The sequence below is a fragment of the Pan paniscus genome, chromosome 10 (genome assembly GCF_029289425.2).
Source record: "Pan paniscus chromosome 10, NHGRI_mPanPan1-v2.0_pri, whole genome shotgun sequence".
NCBI classification, from domain to species: domain Eukaryota; kingdom Metazoa; phylum Chordata; class Mammalia; order Primates; family Hominidae; genus Pan; species Pan paniscus.
In genome coordinates, this window is record NC_073259.2 from 75,464,867 (window position 1) to 75,490,249 (window position 25,383).

A 25,383-nucleotide genomic window follows, 5' to 3' on the forward strand; every position below is an offset into this window, starting at 1 on the left:
ATATTTTGCTATGTGAAGACTTGGTGACTATGGCTGTGTTTACATGATGCAACAGTGATTAGTTAATGTATGCAGGTTGGTTAAAAATCAGTTGATTTGACAACAACATTTTGTTTTATTTGGTATGACATAGAAATTGCAATGCCTGCATATGTAAAGTGGGGAGCTGACCAATTATGCACATTGTAAATCTCCTGAATTTTTTTCTTACTGAGAATCAGAAGAGCATTGAGGACTGAAATTATGTTGTTAAATATGAATAGCGACCCTTCATTCAATGTTGATTGCATGCTAGTTTTATATTATACGTTTATATACCATACATCTTTCGTCTAACTCTATTGCAATGATTATGGTTGTGTTGGTCATTTGTTTATCTGGCCTCACACCCATTCTCTCCTATCCTCTGATCCTCTCTGTATCCCAAGAGAATAACTCCTGCAAACTAAGTTTTCCACTCCAATGCCACCTGACTTCCTTTTATGTATGTCAGTGGGAAGTACTGGTGTGAGACTGGGGTTGTGGAGAAGGGGAAAGCAAGGTATTTCTGCCTCTCACAGCTTCCTGCATGTCAGCCCTTCCCTTTTCTGATATAGCCTTTGGAGTGGGAGTGACTTTCCACTGCTGTAAATCTCTGAGTTGCCCACAATCCCACAATTTTTTTTTAGCTCTTCTTATATCATTATAACTAGTTTTCCATATAATATCCCTCTATTAAATTATCTATTGTGAGTTCTATTTTCCTATCAGGACCTTGACAAAGATAGAGACTGTCTTCATTTTGTAGAAATATTAAGTAACTTGTACAAAAACACACGGCTAGTTTAAAAACAGGCTTTCAAACCAGTTGTACCTAATTTCAAAGCCCAAGTATTTGAACTACTATGCTGCATTCAAGTGATAGTTCAAATGAATACCCAAATGAATAGTTTTCATTAATCACCTCTTTCTATTACTTAGCTCAAATTGTCTGCATTATGGCACTAACTAGCTATCATCATCACTTAACTATCTATCTCTCCCAATTGTTTATAAGGTCACTTGAGAGCAGGCACATTTTATTCATCTTTGTATCCCCAGTACCTACTACTGTGCTTGGAATGTAGTGGAGTCTTAATAAATATTTGTAGAATAAATGAGTAGTAATCACTGTCATTGACAGAGTGACTATTTCAGCAGCCCTGCAAGGAGACTTATGTAAATTTTATAACTCAATCTTCATGACAATCTTGCAAAGTAGTCATAAATATTTCAATATCAGAGATGAGGAATAGACTCAAAGAGTTTAAACAGCTCACAATTAATCTGCTATTAATGCTAGGCTAAGTGGATTACAAGGTCTGCTATTTTGACTATGTCTAGCTGCCTCCCTACATAAATTTATGTGAAAAAATACATAAACAAATGTGTTGGAAAAAACTCAAAGCATTTTATTGAATTTTCAGAGCCTTATAAACAGATAAAGTCTTGTCTCTATGAGAAAAAGGAGCAGCTCAGTGTTTACATGCCATATATTGGCACGTAATGGAAATACATATGTTTGTACTTACCTAGTCTACGCAGATAAAAGGAAAATAAGAATTGGGATAATAATCTGAAGAAATGACATAGTTGATATTGCTGCCAAACTAAAATCAGAGCTGGACAGTAAAGTGGTAAAAGGTTTCATTAAGGGACTACTGCGATAGGAGAAAAGAGACCTCAGTGTAGTACTGGGCTCAATTCCGAATATAGCTTGGACAGATGGAGATTTTTAGCCAAGGAGCAGGGTGGGGGCCAGGGGATGGAAAATTACTTAAGAGGAAACATCGGGAGTGAGGATGGATTGTGGCTAAACCAATGTGACAGGATTTTTAATGACTGAAGGCCAGGATGATCAGATATCGCCTGGGGGGTTCCGGGGGATGTAGAATTTGATCAAATATCAAGATGATCAGATATCAAGAGTGAGGGATTCTCTCCAAACAGACTTAGCAAGATTCTCACTACAATTAGGCAGTAGAGGGTTGGACACCAAGACTGAGGCCTAGAGCACATAGAGGAGTCAGAACTAGACTTAGGTAAAGGAGTTCATCCTATTATCCTATTATCAAGTGTGGGAAATGCTGGTTATCCACATGATTATCTACTCATTCTCTAGAATTACTTGGTATGGTGTGTGACATTGATGATATTTACAACCAATTCCCCTAAACACAGAATTCAGGTTTCAACTTTACTTTTCTGTTGCTTGGTCTATTATCTAGAGTTAGTACATTATCTAAAGTAATAGGGTAGGTATTTTTACTGATGGATTGTTGATGAAAGTGTTTACTTGTGTTTTTGTGAGTTCCAGTCTTTGCTTTGCATGGTGAAATCACATGTATGGATAACATTTTATGGCTCAGTTAAGTTTCTCCCATAGTTTTTCCAAGCAATACATTCTTAGTACCTCCTCTGAATCTAGGAAGTAAAATAATACTTATATTTATAAGACTGAATTGCAGAATTCATTATTTTATTCTTTAGTTTCTGGTGAAAATGAACCAATAGAAGTAAAATAATTTGGTAGACAAAATACAAAAAGCCATTGTTGATTCTACATGTAATTCATTGGCACGTACTTGCTTGGATTAGCATTGGTTGAAATTGTTTCAGCTGGATACCACCCAAGAGGCTGTTCTTGTCTCACAGAGCTAGGAGCCATTTCAAGATCCTGGAAATAAGTGATTTTCGTAAGATTTTTGCTGGTGTAAATTTTTTTTTCCCCAGGGAAAGGATGATCTCCTAAGTCTTCTTCATGTATGTACTACTAGCTTTGCTGTAAAGTAAGGCCTTTATTTCATTAATTCGAGAGTAGAGAATAATGTAAAATTAAACACAAGCATTTTTTCCCAGTTGATTTCTAACAATCACAAACTATATCAATTTGTTTAATACTGCAAGAGCACAAACAAGATTTGTTTATATTTGTTTCATAAAACTTTGTATTATTGTTTTATAAAACTTTGTATTATCTTGTGATTGAGACACATCATTAGGGGCTGGAAGCCAACAGGTGTCAAAAGCCCCAGTGTTGCTGTTCAATGGATATAGAATTACAGTCGTGCAAGATGAACAAGTTCCAGAGATCTGCTACATAACAATGTGTATATAGTTAACAATTCTGTACTGTGCACTTAAAAATGTAAGAGAGTAGAGTTCCTCTTATTTGTGTGTTTTTTAAAATCCCAATCAAACAAAAAAACAACACAACACAGAGCTATGACCAGCAGGCATGGAAGAAATCCAACGTTTGTGTGAGAAAGCATACTGAAGCATTACCTGTTCCCATTTGAATGCTGAGAAAGAGTTAGGGAAATAACATGATTCTCCACTTAATAAAACTTCAGCACGTCTTTTTCATTAGAAGTGATGATTGACAGGGATTTGTTGGTGACACTGTGTGGTCCTGGGAGCAGAAGTCACTGTGTAAACAACGCTGTGCTAACAAAAGAGGACTGTTCACATGGCTGGCACTAGCACAACCTCGAGAAGATGAAAAGACGGCACACGGAATTTCCTGATTTGGGGCCAAGATGGACAACAATGACTATGATATTAACTGTTGGATTTTATGGATTTTTATTGAATAAATGGAATAGATTTTGTTAATTTGTTTATCTTCCTCCATGAAAATGTTTGAAATGTATCTGTAAATAGAAAATATTTTCATCATATAAGTTGGAAAACTAGGGAAAGTTTAGGGTTAATTTAATCCCATGTAATTCTTTTCAAGTGCTTAGCCTTAAATATTACCTCTTACTTCAGTTAAGATAATAGTTTTTTAACCCTTTTTTTCAATATGTTAAAACATTTTGAAACAAATCTTCCAGACATGGTGAAAAAACCTGCTTTTGATGGTTACTTAGTGTCACAATTCATGGAGGGAACTATATAGAATTCCCCTATATGGTGATTTTCTGTGGCACTACCTCCAGCTTTTATGCCCTCTGGCTATATATGAAAAAATAGACATTTAATATAGTAATGTTTTTAGCCACAAAGAAGAGTGAAGGCAGTTTTGACGTGGGAGAAGAATAAGTTCTCTCCCTTAGTGTTTGATACGGTGACTATATTGGGCTAAGATAATGGTTAGGAGAGAGAGAAGAGAAAAGGGGAGAGAGATTGGGTTCTAAATGCACGAGAAGAAAGAAATGAGGGCAGTTCAGAACAATAACCTATGAATTTTTTCACCACTTACATACCAAGCAAATTGCATTTCCTTCTACACTGTCTGGTTCTATTCCAATGTGTTTTATTTAAAAGTTTTATCTTCCCCAATGAAAGTTTAAGTTCCTTGGAATCTGGGTCCAAGTATCTTCCACAGAAACATACTTCTCTCGCTAGTTTATACTCTCTGTAGGCACGTACTTGGCTTTCTTGCTCACTGCTGAATGCTGGTGCGTAGCACCATGACTGGCACAGAGTAGATGTTCAATAAATATTTGTTGTATCTGTGAGAGAATGTGTTAAAATAACAAAACTCAAACATAATAGTGTAGCGACTATGCCTTAATGTGTGTGTGTTTGGGATTCAGCACATTTGTAGAGGTAAAGCAGTTGGTTTTTTAAAAAATTAGTGCCATTCAGGATCACTTGTTAAATGGATATTGTTTAAAGGACTTAATTAATTAATGCTGGGGATACTGTTAAGAAATCATTCTAGAAACTAGAATAAATATTGCCAGAGTGAAACACTTTGGTTTTGATACAAATTATTGCCTTAGTTTCAAGATGTAAAACAAACAAAATCTTTGATGGGATTAGTAGAATTTATTTGAGTTTAATTCAACTTTTTGTTTTACATATAAAAATGCGTGCCTGTATGTTATACATCTGTACATATATTTCCACATATATCTATACCTATTACGTATAGCTACATATAGATACCCATTTATATGTTTAATCTCCTAAGTCTTACATCTTAGTTTGCAATCGTGGGATTATTTTCCAGATCATAGAATTGTTTGTTATTTTTACTAGGTTGTTTTCATGATTAAAATTCCATGTCTCCCCAGGTTTCCATGTATCAGCAGTGCCCCAGAAAGTGTTTCCCTTCCTGAGACTCTAGGGAAGCCTTGGAATGCAAATAACTTGAAAAGAGAGCCTGGCCAAAAAAAGATTTTTGAGCCTTGGTAGGGTTACTGAAGCAGGTTTTTAGCACAAACACAACTCAAAGTATGTGTGTTATTAAAAGCAGCTATTTTCATGGAAGTCTTTTGGTACTATTTGTTTTGGCTAGAGAAGTGAAAAGCTTTCTTTTAACCATGTGACCATTATTTTGCAAGATCATAACAAACAATTCTAATATCTTTAATCTCACTAAAGAGTCACTAAAGTTATTTGATGTACCTTTTGAAATAGAAAACCAACAACTAAATCTTCTCTAACACCATGATTTTCTAATTTGTATTAAAAGCGTTCCAGGTATTTTTGTAATGCAATGGATTTCAATTATGTTGTTCATTTTCAGCACTTACTTCAAAAGAATGATGCTTTACAATTTTGTAGTTAATTTAACATATTTTTTTGTTTGCTTAAAAGGGTAGAAGTAAGACATATCAAGATTTAAAACATAAATAGCTTGGAACACCCTGAAGAGCAACATGGGAGAAACTGAGAAAAGAATTGAAACCCATAGAATAAGATGTCTTTCCAAGTTGAAGGTATGGAATTTTTGTATGTGGATATATGTGCATGTACACTAGTTTTTAAAATACGACAGTCCTGGTAAAATTGCTCCTATCTGCATGAAGTGATCTAATATTAATGCCATATTGCCTGTTCTATTGATAATTTCTTGCTTTAAAGAAGTTGGTTTTATAACTGAGGGTGCGTCTACACAGGATTATTGATTCAGGCAAGTTAGTCCTAAATGGCTTTGAGGGACTTAAATGGAAGACAGGATCCTAAAAATTTCCAGGCACACCTACTGTGGCAGGATTTATTTTTCTGGATCAAAGGCCATGCTCACTCTTGCAGGGTTTCTAACCCAGAGAAATGTGGGAGTCACTCTCGGAAAATGGCTCATTGCACAGAAATGCTTTGTTGATTTGTATGCAAAGATTTGTATGCAATTACCCAGCAAAACAAATGTTTTCTTTAAGCCTCGGCAACATAACAATAATTTCCTATAAGAAAAATGGCCATTTTGTCAGCTGTTCTGATGTTTTTTTTCTATTTCAGAGAAAATTCTGTTTTCTAGCTTCAAAGTCATTTATATTCAAACAAAATTTGAATTTATTATAAACCAAGGGATCTGGACATTTTTCCTGATTCTATAGCTAGTGCCTGCAAGTGGTTTCAAAACTAAGACACTGTCACTCATTTTCTCCCTATCAGAAGTTTGTTTTCTATTTATATATGTGTTGGGGAAATTTAAACATGTATACAAAATTGGAGAATTATGATATAAATCTAAAAAAAATAGACTTGCCTGAAATGTTATGTTAATTAAGAAAAACTTTTTGTGCTTCAGTTTTCTCATCTGAAAAGGGTAATAGCAACATTCCCACCTTATAGGATTCTTTTATGTTTGAAACAATGACTGGAATATTGTAAACTTTTAATAAATATTAGCTATTAATATTAACAGCATTTGTGGAGGAAAGTCAAGTAGTATTTATAAACAAGAGGGCTTTAATTTTTGATTGCTTTGGAGTTTAGCAAGGTTAGATGTTGATGTGGATGTTATGACAAAATGCTGTAAGCACAAGTTTATCAGGTAAAAGTGAGAGGCAATTGCTTAATAGCAAGTTAGGTTTCTCTGTTTCTCTGAACTTAGAAATATACTCATTAAGCAAAATTCATTAGGAAGCATGAAAGAACTATTTTCAACAAATTTGCTTTAAACTTTATTGTTGAAATAAGTTGAAAGGGCATTACTGCTAAAAGCTAGTAGGACTAGCTTTATAAATACAGAGATTATTTAGCACTAGACATGAGTCAGAATAGCCACTGATTTCTTTCACTCTGTGAATAAAACCAAATAGTTAGGCAACCCATGTGTTTTAGGGAAAAAGCAATGAGGTCATGATCCATCTAATTTCCTTTCTTAACACGTTAAGTAGAATAAATTATTTTTCCAAATTTGATTTGTACTTGATTCAGTAGGACTTGCTTTTAAATATAAAATCTGATTTATAAAACTAGGTGAAAATAGTTTACTCTTAAGAATATACTCTGAGAAGGTTTATAGTGGGAAGAGAGAATATCCACAAATGGTATTTAATATAAAAAATAGCTAGAGATATGGCCATACTATGCTGTAGTCAATCACAGTTTTGATTCATATTAAGAATGCTATTCAAATTTCTAGGTCCTTTTCACATAAATTTCTATTTAGGTTTCACAAAAATAATTGATAAATTTTGGCTTAGATGTATTGTGTGGTGTGAATGTGTCCCATCCAAATTCCCATGTTGAAATCCTAATTTCTAAGGTGATGGCAGTAGGAAGTGGGGCCTTCGAGAGATGATTAGGTCACAAAGGTAAAGCCTTTATGAATGGGTTCAGTGGCTTTATAATAGAGGACTAAGAGAGGTTCACTGCATTTTCTGCCATGTGAAGACACAGTGAGAAAGATGGTAGTTTATGAATCAGTATATGGAGCCTCTAAGCCAAAAATAAAATTCAACCCTCCCACCCCCTGCTCCCAGCACTGAATGGACCTCCTCTTGGTCAAGAGCCTTCCAAAGTTAACCTAAAAAACAAGTTTAGGCTGTGAGGGGAAGGAGGTGTTGGACATGCCTCTTTATACCCTCCTCTCTTTTGGAATTCAGGAATAACCAACCATCATTAACATCAACACAGACCTTAAGTCTGATAAGAAACATTTATATCCATTTTCTATGAAGCCTGCGTATCTAGAGGCTTTATCTACATGATAAAACCTTGGTCTCCACAAGCCCTGATTGTAAACAGGAAATAATTTTTTATTATTGATAATAACTCTTCCAACCAATTGCCAATCAGAACATTTTAAAATCTACCTGTGACCTGCAAGTTCCTGCTTTGAGTTATCTTGCCCTTCCCAATTGAACCAATGTAAATCTTACGTGTATTGATTGATGCATTATGTCTTCCTAAAATATATAAGAGCAAGCTGTACTCCACCTTGAACACATGTTTTTCGGACCTCTCTGAGGCTATACTGTAGGCATGCCTTAACTTTGGCAAAATAAACTTTCTAAATTGATTGAGACCTGTCTCAGATACTTTTGGGTTCACAAATTAGCAGCCATGAAAGGATTCTGAGTGGAGGTGCCCCTGACCTTTGATGAATCTCCTGTGGGTACTTGGTACCAGCCTGAGCTATCCTTATGGCTCAAACTGATAGGACAATTTGCTGAGGCCTGGGAGCCCCCACCCACTCCAGAGAATCCCCAATCCCCTAAATTTGGTTAAGATCTAAAATTTATTTTTCTCTACAACTCCTATTTTTGAGTTTTACTTGTGTCCAACAAAGAAGGCAAGTTTTCATGCTTCCATGACAATGGAGCGTGGGCAACTCCTTTCTGGAGGTTCAGCTAATTTCCAACAGGGAAGGCAAGTTTGAGCTTTTTTTTTCCTGCCTGTAAGATGGTAAACAGCAGTCTTGAGCCAGGGTCTCATTCCTAGATAAGTAGCTGAGTTGGGTTTTTTTTGTCTCAGGGATTCTCCTTAATGACTAAAAATTAGAATTGACAGCCAGCTAGTCTTAATTTCTCCTTAGCATTAGAGTGCTCAGTAATCATATTGTTGGGGTTTTTTGTTGTTCTGGTGTTTCTCCCTTCAGATTTGACCAACTCTACCCAACTTGGCCAAATTCAAATGAGAATTCCAAATTATGAGCAGCCAGACCTCTGAAGTTGCTAAAATTCCTCATAGCTGAAAAAAAGAAAAAAACAAATTATGCGCTTGGTTTCTGTTGCAGCTTCCTGCCTAAAAAACACAATTGTTCTTTCATTTTCTTTTCTTCCACACTATTTCTCCTTCCCCCTTCACTGTCTGGTACCAAAAAAAATCTAGAGAAGCCATCAAATGACTTGAACCCCTTAAAACACTCAGAACAAAGGCATCACTCACCCTTTCTTTCTCTATGGAGTTTCAAGAGTCATGGGCAGATTCTTCTTAAGGTCTAAAGTGTTCTTATTCAAAGGTAAATAATTTTTGTCTAATTCAGAGGTTATTTAAGGGTTATATATAAAATGAGGTAAAAAGGACCAGGAAATAAGAGATGTAAAGAAAGTTATAAAGAGGTATTTTTGGTAAGAAAGCTTAAAAGAAAAGTAATTTTATATGAGAAAGAATCTTGCATGATGAATTTTTGTCCTAAGATAAAATGACTCATTCAAGAAAGAGAAATATTTATGTCAAACCAGAGAGTCTAAGCATGTTGTAAATGGTCTGTGTAAGTTGTAATAAGGTTAGTAAAACAGGAATTTATTAAAATGTTATGTGATTCAGTTGGCTACAATTAAAGGAAATTATAATAGTTTTTCTAAAAATTGAACTTTGATATTAAAAGTACACTCATGCAACACTAAAGAACTGGTTAGAACAAGATTTATTAAAAATGTTGAGTTACTCTTAATGCAAGAACTTTAAAATTTTTGAATTCTATAATCTGTTTCTTTTTAAAATTATTTAGATTGATATCTCAGAACCTGTGCCCTACTGCTTCAGTTTTTTTTCTCTTTTGAGAAGGCCTGGAATGGTAACTCTCTCCTTCAACTTTTTTTGGCTCCTGTAACTTTTTACTTTTATTTTTTTATTTTATTTTTTTGAGGCAGGGCCTCACTCTGTCACCCAGGCTGGAGTGCAGTGGCACAATCTCAGTTCACTGCACCCTCAACCTTCCAGGCTCAAGAAATCCTCCCCTCAGCCTTCTGAGTAGCTGGAACTACAAGTGTGCACCACAAAGCCAAGCTTTTTTATTGATTGATTGATTGATTGATTGATTTTGTATTATTTATAGAGATGGAGTGTCACATGTTGCCCAGGCTGGTCTCGAACACCTAGACTCAAATGATCTGTCTGCCTTAGTCTCCCAAAGTGCTAGGATTACAGGCATGAGCCATGGTGTCTGGCCTTTTTAAGTTAATAGTTGAAACTAAGAAACAGAATTTTTGAAAATAGGCAAATGAAAAATATTTTGAATCTGCTTTTGTCTGTATGTCTGTTATAGCTATATGTTTATATGTGTCACGTAGAAGTAATATTTCACTACCAAATTATATTAAAGACCTCTAATCACTTGGCTAAAAGAAAAGTAAGTGCTTTTCAGACTGAAGGAAGCTACCAAAGATGCCTTTTAATTCATATGACCTTAGTAGTTTTGGGTAAGACTAATTTGGTAAATTTAATCTCAAAATTACCTCCAGTAGTTTAACATCTTAAAGTCATGTTATGTTAAATTAAATAACTCCTATTTTATTCAATGGGAATCTGGGTTACTAAGAGTTAAAATAGTAGGAGAGTAAATAGTGTTTTTGGTAAAATTTATAAAAATACAATGATGTAGCTTTTGCTAAAGAATTTTTTTTCTATGAGTTATTTTAAATAAAGATAAAAATATTATATAGCTAAAACTAAATGGATAAAGAGAGAAATTAAAAGATGAGTGAGGAGAAACCTTGACTCCAGGGTGGCCATGTGGTTACCTATGGTAGGGAGATGCAGCTGAGCTACATTCAATTACAAAAGGTAAAATTCATTAGAATTTAGAGATGGATTATGCTCCCGAGGAGTTAGCTCTCTAAATGCATAAGGAGATGCAAGCTAATAAAAAAAAAAGCAAAAACATTCAATCTCTTGGTTATTGTTATCTGTAATTGCTAAATGAATGTACAAGAATGCTGGGTTGATCCTTAAGGCTGGATCAGGCCCAGAGGTGGGTCTGTCCCAGCTCAGGCCACTAGACTCCAAGCTACCCACAGAAAGAAAAATTAAACCAGGGCAACAAAAGTTACCTCTGAGAGCTGTGGTTACCAAGAAGATAGTCAACATGTGGGAAGGGCAAAACCAAGTAACTATTAAAACCAGAGGGTATAATGCAAAGTAATTGTTCCATTTTGTAGATCAATATAATCAGCTTCTTGAGAAACCTTAACTACTTTAAGGAAAGAATCCTTTATTTTGAAGGCTACAAAATGAAAGAGCTTGTTTGGCTTGATGCAGGATTCACAAATCACTATTAAATTGCTGATGAGTATATGTGATCCAAATGTGTAGGAGGTTATTCATAAGAGAACAACCTGCCTAACTGACTGGATAATTGCTACTGTAAGGTCTGTTTACTCTGGAAATGGGACTTCCCAACCATCCCTATAAAATGCCAAGTGGAGCATCCCAGATAATGTAGTTGATATGCTTCATATGCAAGCCATGTGAAACTGTCTTTATAACTGGGATATTCTCCCATTGAATATGACTAGTATCCAGTTCAGTGCCCTGTGACCTCTCCCCTCCCCTTTGCTCACTGTCCTGGAGTGGCATGGCCTCTGAAGTAATTCTTTTTTGGTCTTGGGACTAGTTCAGGGGAAACTGGGTGGGGGAAATCCCTCCTGCCCTAAGTGCAGTTGGACTGTACAGAATACTCCAAAGGCCAATGGTAGTTCAGCACAGAAAGAGGGAAGGCCCCCAAGTCAGAAAGAGCTCCAGAGACCTCATGGTATTGTAGGGCAGGGTGGTGGGCCAAGGTTAGGACACTGCATAAAACAGGCAATCCCACCACCTCTACCTGCTCATGCCAGGAGAATCCATAACTGCCTAGAGGCCTGAGACCCCTACAAGTAGTAAGGTGAATAGGCATCTATCCAGCCTAGCAGTAGGATTGATGTCTGTCCAGCCTGGAAGAGGGGCACTAGGTGACTCCCTCCCCTTCTGTTGTAAATACTGTAATTATCAGATAATTTAAGTTATTCTCATTTGTAACTGCATTTCTGGTTCAGGCCAGAGTCATTTGGTATTAAAAAAAAAAGACTGAGTCCTTTCCCCATTTCTCTTCTCTTTCCCATAGATTCCCCCACCTTTCAAACTGTTTTGTATCTATTTCAAAGGAAGATATCCCTGAGACTGGGTAATTTATAAAGAAAAAGGGGTTTAATGGACTCACAGTTCCACATGGCTGGGGAGGCCTCACAATTACGATGGAAGGTAAAGGAGGAGCAAAGGCATATCTTACACGGTGGCAGGCGAGAGAGCATGTGCAGGGGAACTGCCTTTTATAAAACCATTAGATCTTGTGAGACTTATTCACTATCATGAGAAAAACACAGAAAAACTCACCCCCATGTTTCAATTGCCTCCCACAAGTGCCCTCCCATGACACATGGGGATTATGGGAGCCACAATTAAAGATGAGATTTTGGTGGGGACACAGCCCAACCATATAATTCTGCCCATGGCTGCTGCCAAATCTCATGTCCGCACATTTCAAAACCAATCATGCCTTCCCAACAGTCCCCCAAAGTCTTAACTCATTTCAGTATTAACCCAAAAGTCCTAATTTAGGAGCCAGCAAAAAAAATCAAAAGCAAGTCAGTTACTTCCTAGATACAATGGGGGTACAGGCATTGAGTAAATAAACCCATTCCAAATGTGAAAAATTAACCAAAATGAAGAAGATGGAGGCCCCATGCAAGTTTGAAATCCAGTGCGCGGTCAAACCTTAAAGCTCCAAAATGATCTCCTTTGACTGCGTGTCTCACATCCAGGTCACACTGATGCAAGAGGTGGGTTCCCATGGACTTGGGAAGATCCACCCCTGGGACTTTGCAGGGTACAGTGCCCCTCTCCTGGCTGCTTTCATGGGATGGTGTTGAGTGTTCTGTGGCTTTTCCAAGTGCACGGTTCAAGTTGTTGATGGATCTACCATTCTGGGATCTGGAGGATGGTGGCCCTCTTCTCACAGCTCCACTAGGCAGTTCCCCAGTGGAGACTCTGTGTGGGGGCTTCAACCCTACATTTCCCTTCAACACTGCCCTAGCAGAGGTTCTCCATGAGGGTCCTGCCCCTGCAGCACGCCTCTGCCTGGACATCCAGGTGTTTCCATACATCCTCTGAAATCTAGGCAGAGGTTCCCAAACCTCAATTCTTTACTTTTATGCACCTGCAGGCCCAACCAAAGCTTGAGACTTGCATCCTCTGAAGCAGTGGCCTGAGTGTACATTGGCTCCTTCTGGGTCCCATGGCTGGGACCCAGAGCACCAAGTCCACAGACTGCATAAGAAAACCATTTTTTTTCCTCCTAGGCCTCTGGGCCTGTGATGGGAGGGGCTACTGTGGAGACTTCTGACGTGTCTGGGAGACATTTTCCCCATTGTCTGGGTGATTAACATTTGGCTTCTCATTACTTATGCAAGTTTCTGCAGCCAGCTTGAATTTCTCCTCAGAAAATGGGTTTTTCTTTTTTATCGCATCATCAGTCTCCAAATTTTCCTAACTTTCATGCTTTGCTTCCCTTTTAAACGTAAGTTCCAATTTCAAACCATATCTTTGTGAATTAATAAAACTGAATGCTCTTAAGAGCACCCAAGTCACTTCTTGAAAGCTTTAGTTTGAAATTTCTTCCACCAGATACCTTAAATGATGTCTCTTAAGTTCAAAGTTCCACTGATCTCTAGTGCAGGGGCAAAATGCTGCCAGTCTTTTTACTAAAGCATAGCAAGAATCACCTTTGCTCCAGTTCCCAATAAGTTCCTCATCTCCATCTGAGACCACATCAGCCTGGACTTTATTGTCCATATCATTATCAGCATTTTGGTCAAAGCCATTCAACAAGTCTCTAGGAAGTTTCAAACTTTCCCACATCTTCCTGTCTTCTGAGCCCTTCAAGCCTGTAGGAAGCTCCAAACTTTCCTACATTTTCCTATTTTCTTCTGAGCCCTCCACACTGTTCTAACCTCTGCCTGTTACCCAGTTCCAAAGTCATTTCCACATTTTTGGGTATCTTTACAGCAGCACTCCACTCTCTGTACCAATTTACTGCATTAGTCCATTTCATACTGCTGTGAAAAAATACCTGAGACTGGGTAATTTATAAAGAAAAAGAGGTTTAATGAACTCACAGTTCCACATGGCTGGGGAAGCCTCACAATCATGATGGAAGATGAAGGAGGAGCAAAGGCATGTCTTACATGGTGGCAAGAGAGCATGTGCCAGGGAACTGCCCTTTATAAAACCATCAGATCTTGTGAGACTTATTCACTATCACAGAACAGCATGGGAAAACCCACCCCCATGATCCAATTACTTCCCAGTGGGTCCCTCTCACGGCATGTGGGGATTATGGGAGCTACTATTCAAGATGAGATTTTGGTGGGGACACAGCCAAACCATATCACATGGTAAATTTGGAGGTTAAGTGCTACATGGGCACTCCAGGTGACATTACTACCACAGAATCACAGACTGATCAAATTTGCTGTCCTCATGGGTCTTACAGATGCTTAATAAAATATTGGGGTAATTAACAAAGAATAATGAGAAAGGCAAAAGGGAGTCAGAGGACTCACCCCAGAGGGTGATTAAAATATTTGGACGTTTTATAAGAAGTGAAATAAATAAAATGAAAATTGATGGGGTTGAAACAAAGGTCTTTACAACACTATCAAAGGTTGAGTGGACCAAAGGGAACCCCTACTGATCCTCCAACATTAAAGGGCCCCATATCAGTTTTCTGCATTTGCCCCAGATTGGGGAAATTGAAGAAACAGCAAAAGGCAAAGGTTATAATGAGGGAGCTGAAATTGCCTGGGGCAAATCTGAAGCAAATTAAGATGAAGATTGAAAAAAGAGCCCAAGTCCCTTGGCTCAATCCCTTGCTGGGAACTCAAACCATTTTTCACCAGAAAAAGTAAAATGGTCTGGGGGTAGAAAAGAAAAGTTCTCAAACCAGAACATAAAAATGTACAGGTTGATAAGATTATGAAATTTGAGATGTCTAAACAGCCTTTATGTAAGGTAATTTTAACTTCTTCACCTAAATGTCTTGTGAAAATTGGTACTGTATCTGATTGGGGGATATTTCTCCTATCAAGTACTATGAAACTGAAGTCATGTAAATGTGCCCTTTGAGGAATGTTAATTGGACACACTAAATGGAAACTAGTAAGATTGCCTGAGCCTACACAATGTAGGGTAGAAGCTGAAGGGCTAGTAGGGACAAATTCTCCACTTCATATCCGTTTGTGGAGCATTTATTAGGGCTTATGGTAAAAGACTGGGAGCACTTCCCAATGACAAATACTAGACTAGAGAATTTCCAGTTGAGGGACGTTTACTGCCTTGTTATGGAATGTTAACTGAAGCTACCCCTTTGCTAAAGGAAATAATGGTACCCCAAAGAGTTCCATAATAAAATAAAAATTGTTTGCATAGGATCTTGCTACCTGAGGATGCGAAGAGGAGATACTTATGAGCAGAGAGCATTCTTTTTCCCCTAGGGCTGACTCTGACTCTGTAAGGAGCTGCTAGATTCTACAGTGCCTGATAAACAGCTCTCATATAACAAGAACTGCTTAGCATGTGAATGGCAATTCAAGGTGAACAAAGGACATGTTGTTTGGAAGGCTGATGCTCCGGTTAAAGAGTCCAGAGAATCTTTTTCTTTTAAATTATTTATTCTTTAGAGCAATTGGGTGAAGTATGTTTTTATGAGCAAATTTACCTTTCTCTCCAAGTTCTCCCAAATTTGGAAACCGTGAGTATTCTGGTTTTATGACAATATAGTTATTTGCATAAGTTTAGTAAGAGTCTTTTGTTTTAAAACAGGACAATTGGAGACACTGGTTATTTTACCAAGTCTTTGACTAGAATAACATATTTGCAGGTAAATTTCCAGCAAAGCCAACTTAAAAAGAGCCTATATGGTCAGTCAATTTCTTGCTGCACTTTATGCAAATAATCAGGCCAAGTATAATAAGCCTAAAACTTATTTTTACACACAAACTGATCTTACTATAATTTCTCTTTAATAGAAAAGGAGGGCTAGAGAGAGAAAAAAATTGTTTCAAAGGAAAAGTTTAACACTGGTTACGAGATTTCAGCCCTGACTTTTGTTTTTGAATGCAGATTGAATCATGAATTATTTCTTGGCTATAATAATCCTCTAAAGAGATAGCAGATTATAGTTTTTCTTTATATTTTTAGTTGAATCCCTAAGGAGATAGCTTCCATTTTCCATTCTGACACACAAATACTCTTTTGATTGTCAAAATATTAATGTTATTTATCTCTCCTTGGTTTACTTCCAAGGAAACTGGAATGATGGTATTCTCAAGACTAGAGATGCAAATCTCTCTCATTTGTCATCCCACTGAGCCCGATCTGTTTTTCACTGCAAATGCCTTTCTGTTAAGACTATACAAGCACCCTCCCTCTAGGCCTAAGGACTGTTGCGGAAGAGGTGGGTGTGTGAGATTATAAGGGCTAGGTTTGAGGAAGTGAATTAGTTCAGATCATCCAAATCAAGGATGGATACACGATGCCTAAACAGCTGGTAAAACAAAGTTTTTTGCCTTCTGAGCTACTATGTGGCATCTTTTCATCCAGCCCAACCATGAAGAATGTCATGCTATTTGTAGAATTAAAAGAAAATAACTACTGAGAGGATAAAGATACCTTGTGACAAAGCCTTCTGGATATAAGACTCCCAGTTATGAGCTGTGCAGATAGATAGATATGTATTTTTAAATTTTATTTTCATTTATTTATTTCTTTTTTGAGACTCACTCAGGGTCTTACTCTGTCACCCAGGCTGGAGTGTAGTGGTGCCATCATGGCTTACTGCAGCCTTGACCTTCTGGGCTCAGGTGATCCTCACACCTCAGCCTCCCATGTAGCTGGCACTACAGGCATGCACCACCATACCTGGCTAGCTTTTTGTCTTTTTGTATTTTTTTAGAGACAGGGTTTTGCCATATTGCCCAGGCTGGTCTCAAACTCCTGGGCTCAAGTCATGAACACACCTTGGCCTTCCAAAATCCTGGGAATATAGATGTGAGCCACGGTGCCTGGTCAGTATATATTAAAAAATTATTTTTCAGAGCAATGCTTATGTTTTGTGTAGCTAATTGCTATAAGTTCATAACTAAAACCAAGATTATAGTAGCTCAATGCATAGAAGTTAAAGATAAGTCAGTTTTGTAACCTGGCCTTTGGCTGTTTGTTGACTTTTTACTGAAAAAAATTTAAGGGGTAATGAATGCTTGTCCATGTCCATTCCTATCTGGCCTAGAACATTTAATTTGCTATAAGTCTTTTGACTCTAAGTCCCTTGGCCATAGGGGGTCCACTGAGGGACAGGATGGATCTCAAGCAGGCAGCCATGCCACCCCAACAATGGTATGAGACAAAATAAAAATTTGGTAGACATTGCTGTTGCCTCTGGCAAATCTTAGGTGGAAGAAGGAGAATGTAAAGCAAAAATAAAATTCTGAGGACCCCAACCATCTGAATGGACCCTTCCTCTCAGCCAAAGGCATTCCAAAATTAACCGAAAAGCAAGTTTAGGCCATGATGGGAAGTGGGGGTGGGCCAGACACGCCTCATTGTACGCTCTTCCCTTTTGGAATTCAGGAAAAAACCAACCAGAACTAACATCAACACAGACTTTAAGTCTGACAAGAAACATTTACATCTGTTGTTTCTGAAGCCTGCTACCTAGAGGCTTTATCTGCGTGATAGAACCTTGGTCCCCACAAGCCCTTATTATAACGATATTATTTTCTATTGATAATAACTCTTCCAACCAATTGCCAATCAGCACATTTTAAAACTTTAAAACTACCTATGACTGGGAACCCCCTGCTTCGGGTTGTCCCGCCCTTCCAGATTAAACCAATGTAAATCTTACATGTACTGACCGACGTATTATGTCTCCCTAAAATGTATAAAAGCAAGCTGTGCCCTGACCATCTTGGGCACATGTTGTCAGGACCTCCTGAGGCTGTGTTATGGCCACATCCTTAACCCTGGCAAAATAAACTTTCTAAATTGATTGAGAACTGTCTCAGATACTTTTGGGTTCACAGGCATCAGCCAACCCAAATTTGTTAGTGCCTTGCTCTTGGACTTTCCAGTCTTTGGAACTATGAGAATTACATTTCTGTTGTTTATAAGCTACTCAGCTTAGGGTATTTTGTTGTAGCAGCCCAGATGGATGAAAACAGTATATTTAATCTTATTCGATTTTATTTTACTTTCAGCTCTGATTTCTTCAAGATGTTTTTGATACTTATTCTGTCATTTATTCAATAAACTTGTATTGGGTGCCTGCTATTTGTCAGGCACTTAGTAGGCACCAGGGCCACAAGGGTAAATAACATATGGCTCCTGTCTCTGACTTGCTCTCAGAATAATGAGAGAGGAACTTATAGACATCTAAATCCATAAATAAAGTACACTGTAATAGAGGTTGTAATCAAGTTAGGCACACAGTAGGGTGGGAAGATAAAGAATGAATGAATGGTTAGGGCTTACCTGGGGAGCACAGAGGCAAAAGAGGCCTCACAATGGAAGTAATAAAATACCTGAGTCTTGAGAATGAATTATATGTTTACCAGATGAACAAAGGGAAGAAAGGCATTAAAACTGGAGGAATATTATACAAAAGCACTGACCTATAAAATGGCAGGGTTACTTAACACAGCTACCTGTAGAACACTGTGTCTAAGGACAAGCAACAGGAGATGATACTGAAATATAGATGAGGCTTTGTTTACCATCTTAAAAATGAGAGATTTTTGTTTATGGGAATTACTGAAAAGTTTTAAGAAGTAAAATTTGCTAACTATGTATTTTATTAATTTATTTGACAAAAAATTATGATCCAAATTAGTGGAGGTGGCATGTGAAAGAGAGGTTGGAGGTAGACAAGGCTAGAGGAGAGTAAACAGGATTTCAATTGTCTGAGCTAAACTGTTCATACATATGAGAGATTTCATCATACGTGTGGTAGTTAAAATCATGGATGGGCATGAACTTCCTAAAGACAGCATGCATAGCAAAAGGGTAGGGAGTACAAGACAGAGGCCTGAAAGAGTTGACCAAAGAAGAGAGAAAGTATCGAGCAGTTAGTCAGAGATATAGGTATGCATGGGGGAGGGAATTTCAGGAAGAAAAGAGAGATCAATAGTATCAAATGACTGAGAGTCATGAAGTAAGATGATAATTCAGACATAGCTTGTGGATTTGGGATATTTGGGAATCAGGAAGTTGTTTATGACCTTTTATGGAGGTAGTTTCAAGAAACACCAGCCTGTAGCAGACTATAGGGTGGATGGAAGGTTAAACAGTCTAGAGTCTAGACCATTCTTCTAAACAGCTTTGTGGTAGCTAGAGTAGCTAACCATCAAGGCTGAGGGAAGGTGTTTTGTTTTGTTTCATTTTGTTTTTTTCTCAAAAGGCAAGAAATGCCTTGGATATATTAATAAGCTAGTGGGGAAACAAGCAATAAAGGGTGTGAGGTTGAAAATAGAGAGAAAAGCCTGGGCACGGTGGCTCATGCTTTTAATTCCAGTACTTTGGGAGGCCAAGGTGGGCGGATCACCTGAGGTCAGGAGTTCGAGACCAGCCTGGCCAACATGGTGAAACCCTGTCTGTACTAAAAATACAAAACTAACCGGTCATGGTGGTACACACTTTTAGCCCCAGCTACTTGGGAGCCTGAGGTGGGAAAATTGCTTGAACCCGGGAGGTGGAGGTTGCAGTGAGCCAAGATTATGCCACTGTACTCCAGCCTGGGTGACAGAGTAAGACTCTGTCTCAAACAAAACAAAACAAAACAAAACAAAATAAAACAAAACAAAAAAATAGAGAGAGAGAGAAAAGAGCAATAACGGATGAATTAGAATCTCAAAAATGGGAAGAATGGATTCAAGAGCAAGATTGGAGGGATTCTATGTACAGGAAAGGGACACCAATCTTTCTAAAGACATAGGCAAATTAGGGAAGGTAGGGATAGAGGTAAGTTTGCAGGTGAAGTTGCTGATATCATTTGCTGATCATGAAGAAAGAGAATGTGGCTGGGTTGGAGACTGAGAAACAGAAAAGGTTGTGAGTTAACTTGAAAGGAATATGTGAGGTAGAAAATAAGTTGTGTGATTGGCTCAAGACTGGAGGTGTGGAAGGTGGAAGGTGCGAGAATTTTAAGAATTTGAGTGTGCTAGGTAAATAGTAGGTCAAATGGTCTCCCAGGTTGCAAGTGTCATCAGAAACTGTCTTTAATAGGAGCAAGCAAAAATCTGTATGGCATGTGACTGAAGACCACCATTCAAGTTGATGTAAATCTATCTATAATATGTTCATTTTGAAGCAGTAATTAATCTACCTAACTATACTATTACCAGTATACAGTGCTCCTGTTTTAAAACCTCTTACTAAAAGCTATCTTTTTAAATTTAATTTTAAGATATGAATTTTAACTTTTCATATTTTCAGTAAAACCATAGTAGCTCCTGGTGATTACAGTGGTTCTATCTGTGAACTCATCCCTGATGTTGTTATGGATTGCATCAACCTCACTGTTTCCTGGAACTATACCAATAATAGGAAGTATGATTGATAAAACCTATGGAAATTTATAGTATATATATTAGGCAGGCAGTAAGGATAAACAGAAGCCAATGGTCCAGGTGAGCTGATTCTCCAAGGTTCAGGAAAGCTTCCCAAAATAAATGGAGTCTCATTTTTATGTGGTCCTCCATTTACACTGCAGCTGAGAAACCCTGAAAACACTCTGTCCTGGGCTTATATGCCTTAGACACAACTAGGATTGCTGAGCTCAAGGGTTGCAGAGCATCCTACTATGGGAAGAATGAGGACATAACTCAGATTGTTCTGGATATTTCCCTCATTGCTGAGAATGCAGAATGTTTCTGACCAAGAATTGCAAGCAAGAACAGGAAAGAGTGGAGTCGGCCAAGGTAATCTGGGGACCTGTTGTCCTGCAGAGAGAACTTAAGCATATTTGCTACCGAAATAATGTCTTTGTATAATTCTGCATTCTTTCTTTTCATTACAGTATATGTATGAATTCTTTTGTACTTTAGATATCATTGTAGCTCTGAAGACATGTTTAAGTCATCAGCTATGTATTACTTAGAATGACTGTTTGTTTCTATGTATGTACCAGTATGTTATACAATATTGAGGCTGCAACTGCCTACAAAATTAGTCTCACTTTGAGTTTTCAGAGAGAAATCACAGTATGACAGACAAAAGGAACAGACTACATTTTACAGTTTCTTGCAAATTCAAAGGTTACTTAAGTTGGAGACAATCAGTCTTATGGTGGAAGGCATTTTGTCAACAGACGGCAAGTATACAATTTAAAAATAATTTTTTCTACATTTTCTTATATTTTTTTCCTAGATGTTTCTGTTGGCAATAACATGTGCATTTGTATCCAAAACACTATCTGGATCTTATATGAATTCCATGCTCACACAAATAGAGAGACAGTTCAACATCCCAACATCTCTAGTTGGATTTATTAATGGAAGCTTTGAGATTGGTAATGAATTATTTTTGCATTTCTTCTTTTTGTATTTTGTCTTATCTGTGGAGCTAGTCTGAATTTTATTCTCCTTATTTGCTGTTTTAGGTCATTTAATCTGACTGAGTTATAAGTTTTCTAAAACTAATTGATTAGCTAAGCTTAGAATGCTCGGAAATAATTCATTTAAATATTACCTCATATTAACACCTAAATATTGCCACATATCCTACCATTGTTCTTTTTATTCTAATAGTTTCTTAGTTATGTAGCTTGAGTAGCAGAGTATTTACAGTATTTATATTTAAATATCATTTGATAACCCTAAGGGATACTAAGGGTTCCATCTTTGTATTTAGAAGGTACAAAGGTAGAAGACCGCAGGGCGAGGTGGCTCATGCCTGTACTCCCAGCACTTTGGGAGGCGGAGATGGGTGGATCACGAGGTCAGGAGATCGAGACCATCCTGGCTAACATGGTGAAACCCCGTCTCTGCTAAAAATACAAACAAATTGTCCGGGCATGGTGGCGGGCGCCTGTAGTCCCAGCTACTTGGGAGGCTGAAGCAGGAGAATGGTGTGAACCCGAGAGGCGGAGCTTGCAGTGAGCTGAGATTGCCACTGCACTCCAGCCTGGGTGACAGAGTGAGACTCCATCTCAAAAAAAAAAAAAAAAAAAGGTAGAAGACCTAGAAGATGTAGAAGATATTGTTGGAGATCAAGGAAATTGCCTTACAAATGAAAATGCAAATATTTTTCTGCTATTTGGTCTGGGAGATTGACAATTTTTTTTTCTAAGTACAGAGAGAAGAAAAGACTGCTTTTATAGCTCTCTGAATTCATTTCAGAGGCAGCCTCTAGAGAAAAATAAAGTCTACTCATAGGTTCTGATTTTTGTGGATGACTGGGAATATGTGACCATAGAGAGGAGAATGAGGGAAAGAAAGATTTCTTCCATGAAAAAAGTTATATAGAAATATGAGTGTCACTCCTTTCTAGTTTTATAATAGATTCCACTTTCTTCAAGGTGATAATTTCCTTTAATATAAATGTATTTAAAAAATCAGGATTGAGGAGAAGCAAAACTGAAACAAGTGATTCTTGATCTTGTCTATTAGTGTTCAACTCCCTTAGATCTTAGCCTGTATCACCTGTGTGCTGATCCCAGTGAGACAGTTAGAACTAACTCCATGTATAGCCCACAAATTGACTCAGCTCATAATCTAACAGAAGGTAGAGATGCAGATAATAATAGTATTAATTGAATGAAGTAAGTTTGGTAGCATAGATGTATACAAGTCTTACAGGGACAGAAGAAACACAGACTCATTTAGGGAAGCCAGACTCTCGGAGGATAACTAAAATTTTCTAGGAGAAGAAATGAGGTTAAGCAAGTGTGAGGAAAATTCCACCAGAAGAAGCCTAAGAAGCATGCAGCGCAGTAGCCTATGTGAGAAGCAACATTCAGCTTGATAATATTGGCTAGCCAAGATAAAGTTGGAAACGATTAGGATGTGAGCCTGCAGAAATGGGCAGGGGTGAGAAATGGGTTAATGAGAGCTTTGTGTGCCTGCTATGGCATTTACTTTTTAATTTTCTAGATGAGGGAGTGTCACTGAGGACTGGAAGGGATTATTAACCTTTCTGTGCCCAGGACCCTTTTAGCATTCTAACACCATATGATCCCGGAGTAATAATTTTAATTGCATAAAAAAAACTATATGGGTGCAAAGGAAGCCAATTATATTGAAGTAGAATTATCAAAATATTAAAACAAATTTTTATATAGTAATATTTGTACTTTTAATCAACCCATTAAATTAAAAAGTTACTAATTTTAAAGTAATTATTGTGTCAATGTTTTGAATTGTTTGCAACAGCCATATTGTCATCTGAACATACCTGTAACTTCTACTGGTGACAATTGGTGACAAAGTTATATGTTCACATTGCAGTTATGTGAGTCTGAAGCACTGGGGAACTATCTGGGCTGGAGCTATTGATTAGCAAGTAAGTAGGCGTTTGCTAAAACTACAGAGAGAATTTATGAGGTTATTCAGGGAGAGGATATAGGGTGATAATTACAATGGACAAAGAATAGATCTTGAGCTGCACAAACATTTAAGGCACAGGTAGAAGAAAAGGAGTCTATGTTAAGAGAAGGAATGGTCAGAGAAACAAGAGGGGGAACTAGGAGAAAATGGTATTATGAAAAACAAAGGAGTAGAAATTTGAAAAAAAAAAGTATCAGCAGTGTGAAAAGCATTAGAAATATCCAGTTAGACAAGGATGAAGAACTATTCCCTGGGTTTCATAATATGGAGATAACTGATGATCTTTGCCAGGGCACTAACAAATTTAGACGCTAGGAAGCAGTGAAGGTAGGAGCGACGATAGGGGATTAGGGAGGGGGGAAAAGCGGAATCTATGAATATGGATGAATGTTCTGGGAAGTTTGGAGAGAAACTAGAGAATATGTGTAGGCTAAAGTCTAGTTGAGAGAGAGAGAGAGGCTTAAAATACATATGAGAGATTTTAATTACTAGAGTAAGTGGCTGAAGAAAATAGCAGTGCCCTGGTGATGTGTTTAGTGTTGGGTGGTCAGATGGGCACCACAACTTATCAAACTGAAGGAACGTGGTAAGGCCATCAAGTGGAAAACTCAAATGCCTTCATGTTTGATTGCCCCAAATTTCATGATAAAGTAGAATATATTAACAATTTCTACCACTAGTGGGTGGTGATAGGTAGCTTGAGGAGAATGATGATTAGAAATAGTGTGAAATTTACAAATGGCAATAAATGTATCACTTAGCTTATATTTCCCCAGTCAGTTTTACAGGCAGCATTCTCCATACCTTTGAAAAAAATTACTTACCCTTTCCCATGCTTTCTCATTGCAATTATTTCCTGATAGAGCAAGGCAGTTTAAAACATGAACTCACTCTTACGTGAAGAAGGAAAGTTCTTCCTTTCTTCTCCTTTCAAAAAATAGATATGGATTTCAAACAATGGCCTCTGGAGACACTACCTTTAACACGGATGGCCTTGGTGATGAGATTTTAGAAAACTAGAGAGGTCAATGTGGCTGATATAGTTATTGCGGTGGGGCGCTCTCCATATAAAATAATGGACAAATGGACATATCTTCTACACACAAGGCAGACTAGAGAAAAATACAGGTGGAAAGAAAACTTTTCAAAATATACACCACTTAGAAAATTATTAACTCCTTGGGGAAAAAAATTTTGAAATTTTTATAATCTTGAGTCATTGCAGAGGCATTCTTTATATATAGTGGGGGCAAGGTAGATATTATTTACTGAATTAAAAATGTATGGTTTGCAAAAAACTTACTCGTATATTTGTTTTTTTCAAATCTTCATTCCACACTCTTCAAGGATCTGTCCATCAGATGGGCCTTCCCCCATTAGTTTCTTTATTCTAAAGCTTCGTCCTAAGACACGCGGATACATTTTTCATTGCCATTTTTATTCCTCAAATCCAGACTCACTGAAGACTGAGTAGAAATGGGGGTCTACTAATTTTTACTTCACTGCATTGTCTGATCTAGGGAAAGAAGTAGAAAAAAAATAGCTCCCTGTCTTGGTCATGTTGACCAAAATGAAGATATTTTTAAACAATGAGTTACAAAACATTCAGCTACCTAAATTTGACTTTTGCTTCTCTTTCTGGGCATAGGAAAACATGATAATGTTCTATGGAGTAGGCATTGAGAGAGAGGCCAGAGGTCACATGCAGGCTGACACCTTCTTTTGAACCTCATTTCCCAAGTCTAGATAGTCACAAATAGAGCCTTCCAAATTTCCCAGAACCATTCTTTAGTCCCTTTCACCGGCTTCTCTTCTTCTCCCCTCT

The 25,383-nt window shown here is 37.6% G+C and overlaps 1 protein-coding gene across 9 annotated transcripts in view; it reads left to right on the top strand.

The window, feature by feature from the left end:
- Positions 1 to 25,383, top strand: part of SLCO1A2 (solute carrier organic anion transporter family member 1A2) — a 135,580-nt gene that overhangs the window by 63,631 nt on the left and 46,566 nt on the right. Inside the window, exons 1-3 of one of the 9 annotated variants that reach the window (XM_057299488.1) lie at positions 2,764 to 2,781; positions 5,569 to 5,690; positions 21,382 to 21,523. In XM_057299488.1, coding sequence (XP_057155471.1) covers positions 5,631 to 5,690; positions 21,382 to 21,523 — 202 coding nt within the window. In that variant the 5' untranslated portion in view covers positions 2,764 to 2,781; positions 5,569 to 5,630. Of the gene's footprint in view, positions 1 to 2,763; positions 2,782 to 5,347; positions 5,452 to 5,568; positions 5,691 to 15,532; positions 15,710 to 21,381; positions 21,524 to 23,459; positions 23,515 to 25,383 lie in introns of those variants that run through there. The other 8 variants (XM_008954331.3, XM_055095869.2, XM_034936192.2 and 5 more) reach the window with 8 other exon arrangements.